We start from the raw sequence: 2436 nt of genomic DNA on the forward strand, positions 1-2436 counted from the left end.
TTGAGTCCCACCCCAACATGCCAAAAAACACGATTAAGTTAGGTTAGGTCCACACATCCAATCCTATAGCCTAGTTTCACTACTATCTCAGCTCTGACGATCCACCACTCATCGAGTACCTAATTTTTACATATGAACCTTTTTATCATGAATCTGGCCTCTCTCGAGAAATCAAATCCCATCCTAAACACGCCAAAAACCACGGTTAGATCTGGGCTAGGTCTGCGGGACACCGATAAAAATGATCCTGCTCGTAATAACAGCAGCTTAGGCTCGCCGTCGGCTCGATCTCAGCGCGCACCGTAGCGGTGGGAGGAGAGAGCGACTGTACCGAACCACGGTACCAAAAATGAGGACGGGGCAGCTCGGCAGCGTAGGTAACTATCGAGGTGCAAGATCGGAATTGCAAAGCGGACAGGATCCCGCAAGGCGGGAGGGAGCGAGAGAGAGAGAGAGAGCCGTGCCGCGATGCGATCTTTACCCCGATATACGGAGAAATTCCGGGAAGAGGTACTTTAACGACTTCCAAACAAGATCTATGGAAGACCCCAGGTGACCTTCGTTACCATTACCTTCCACGTAGAGAGCCTCTTCGATGGACATTAATGCCGCGATTCGGTCGGTTTCCTACTCGGGAGAGAGACGTGCCCCCATCTGCCCGCTGGCGCTCTTACCGCGCTTTTAATCTGGATGTACGTACACTATTACTTTTAGTAGCGACGTAAATCATAGTTCTGCAATGGAGATCCCGCGATACGGATGCGCCTTGGGTTCGGGACATCTGTTGTTCTTGATAGAGGCCTCTCGGGGGGGCTTTCAGGGGAGAGGAGTTTTTATTCTTAGTGGATACATGCGCTTTGGATGGTTAGGTTTGTTGTGCTTGGGTCTGGAAGTTCGTTAATGGCGAAGGATTGGACTTGCCTGAGCTGGAATATTCTTCAGAAGGTCCTGGGTGCCATCAGAATTCCCTAGTGGTGACATAGGAACTATCAGTGCAAAGGATATTTATTCTTCCTTGGTTTATATGTCCTCACTCAACTGTTAACTCTGGAGGATTCGACGGACCCCAAGCTGGAATATTCTTCAGGCTCTCCAGAAGGCCCTAGGTGCCCTCAGAGGTTCCTAATGGGGGCTTGCAAACTATCAGAGCAAAGGATATTTATTCTTCCTTGGTTTGTACGTCTCGAGACACCTATAATCACGTGTGGAAGGTAGAGAATTCCCTCCAGGTTGATCAAAGGCCCTTCACAGGATCCCAACCTGATTTAGCTCTGTATCCAACTCAAATCCTTCATGAATGTCTTCCTGAAATCTTCCTGAAATTCAACTTCTTGAAATGGTCCAGCTCCCATATCCTAAGAATCCGAAGAACAGTATCTACTGTCTTCCTATAATTTTCCTAAGTCTCCTGTATTGGCTCACTTCTCCACAAAAGAAAATAGAATACCACTGATCGTAAAGCACCGAGCGGACTCCAGCGCCAACGTCTTCGACACGTACAAAAGTACTTGCACGTTTCCCGCGACAAGCATTCGTTTCGTTTGAAAAGTGTTCCTCGTTGCACGTGCACTCGGTGTCGACCGGCCAGTCAGATCCTCCGATCGATAGGAGCCATTTACATCAAACGTGATATAAAGAGGGTAATCTGCTCGGAAGAATCGGGACACCTTCATTAGGGAGCGTTCCCTCCGTAAATCCTCTGGAAATCGATACGGTGCTTTTTGGACACTCCTGATTCAATTCTGAACTAATTATTCCTCAAATTGAATCATCGATCACCCAGAAATTAATTTCTTCGAGTGTCCAGACTCCAAGAATAGATCCCTTGAAGTAACTGACCACTCTTGCTGAGCTATTTAATTATCAACAATATTTATATGTTTACACCGAAGAGCAGGGATGTGTACTAACGTTTCCCTAACGATTTCTGTTCAAGGTACCGGAAACACGACCACGGACAACACGTACAAGCCTTCGTTCCTCACCGACCAAGAACTGAAGCACCTGATCCTGGAGGCAGCCGACGGATTCCTGTTCGTGGTGAGCTGCGATACTGGCAGAATCATCTACGTCTCCGACTCCGTCGCACCTGTGCTGAACTACACGCAAAGCGATTGGTACGGCACCAGCCTCTACTCCCAGGTTCATCCTGACGACACCGAGAAGGTGAGGGAACAGCTGAGCGCCGAGGAACCGCAGCACGGAGGCAGAGTGTTAGATCTGAAGACGGGGACCGTGAAGAAGGAAGGCCAGTGTAAGTTCTTGGCATCACTAGTGCTGAAGAGGGTACTGGGCTCAGATACGCGGGGGATATAGGGTACTAGGTAAGAATATGGAGCTATAAGGTACTGAGCTCAGCTACGTAAGGCTAGAGATTATTGGGCTCAGCTGTAGGAGGCTACAGGGTACTGAGCTCAGCTGTAGGGAGCTAGAGGG

General features: G+C 48.8%; 1 protein-coding gene across 3 annotated transcripts in view; it reads left to right on the forward strand.

The window, feature by feature from the left end:
* Positions 1 to 2436, forward strand: part of LOC128879408 (aryl hydrocarbon receptor nuclear translocator homolog) — a 45902-nt gene that overhangs the window by 37703 nt on the left and 5763 nt on the right. For all 3 annotated transcript variants that reach the window (XM_054128510.1, XM_054128508.1, XM_054128507.1), the window contains one exon: positions 1937 to 2254. In XM_054128510.1, the coding sequence (XP_053984485.1) occupies positions 1937 to 2254 (318 nt within the window). The remainder of the gene's footprint in view (positions 1 to 1936; positions 2255 to 2436) is intronic.

Source organism: Hylaeus volcanicus, chromosome 7, assembly GCF_026283585.1.
Source record: "Hylaeus volcanicus isolate JK05 chromosome 7, UHH_iyHylVolc1.0_haploid, whole genome shotgun sequence".
NCBI classification, from domain to species: domain Eukaryota; kingdom Metazoa; phylum Arthropoda; class Insecta; order Hymenoptera; family Colletidae; genus Hylaeus; species Hylaeus volcanicus.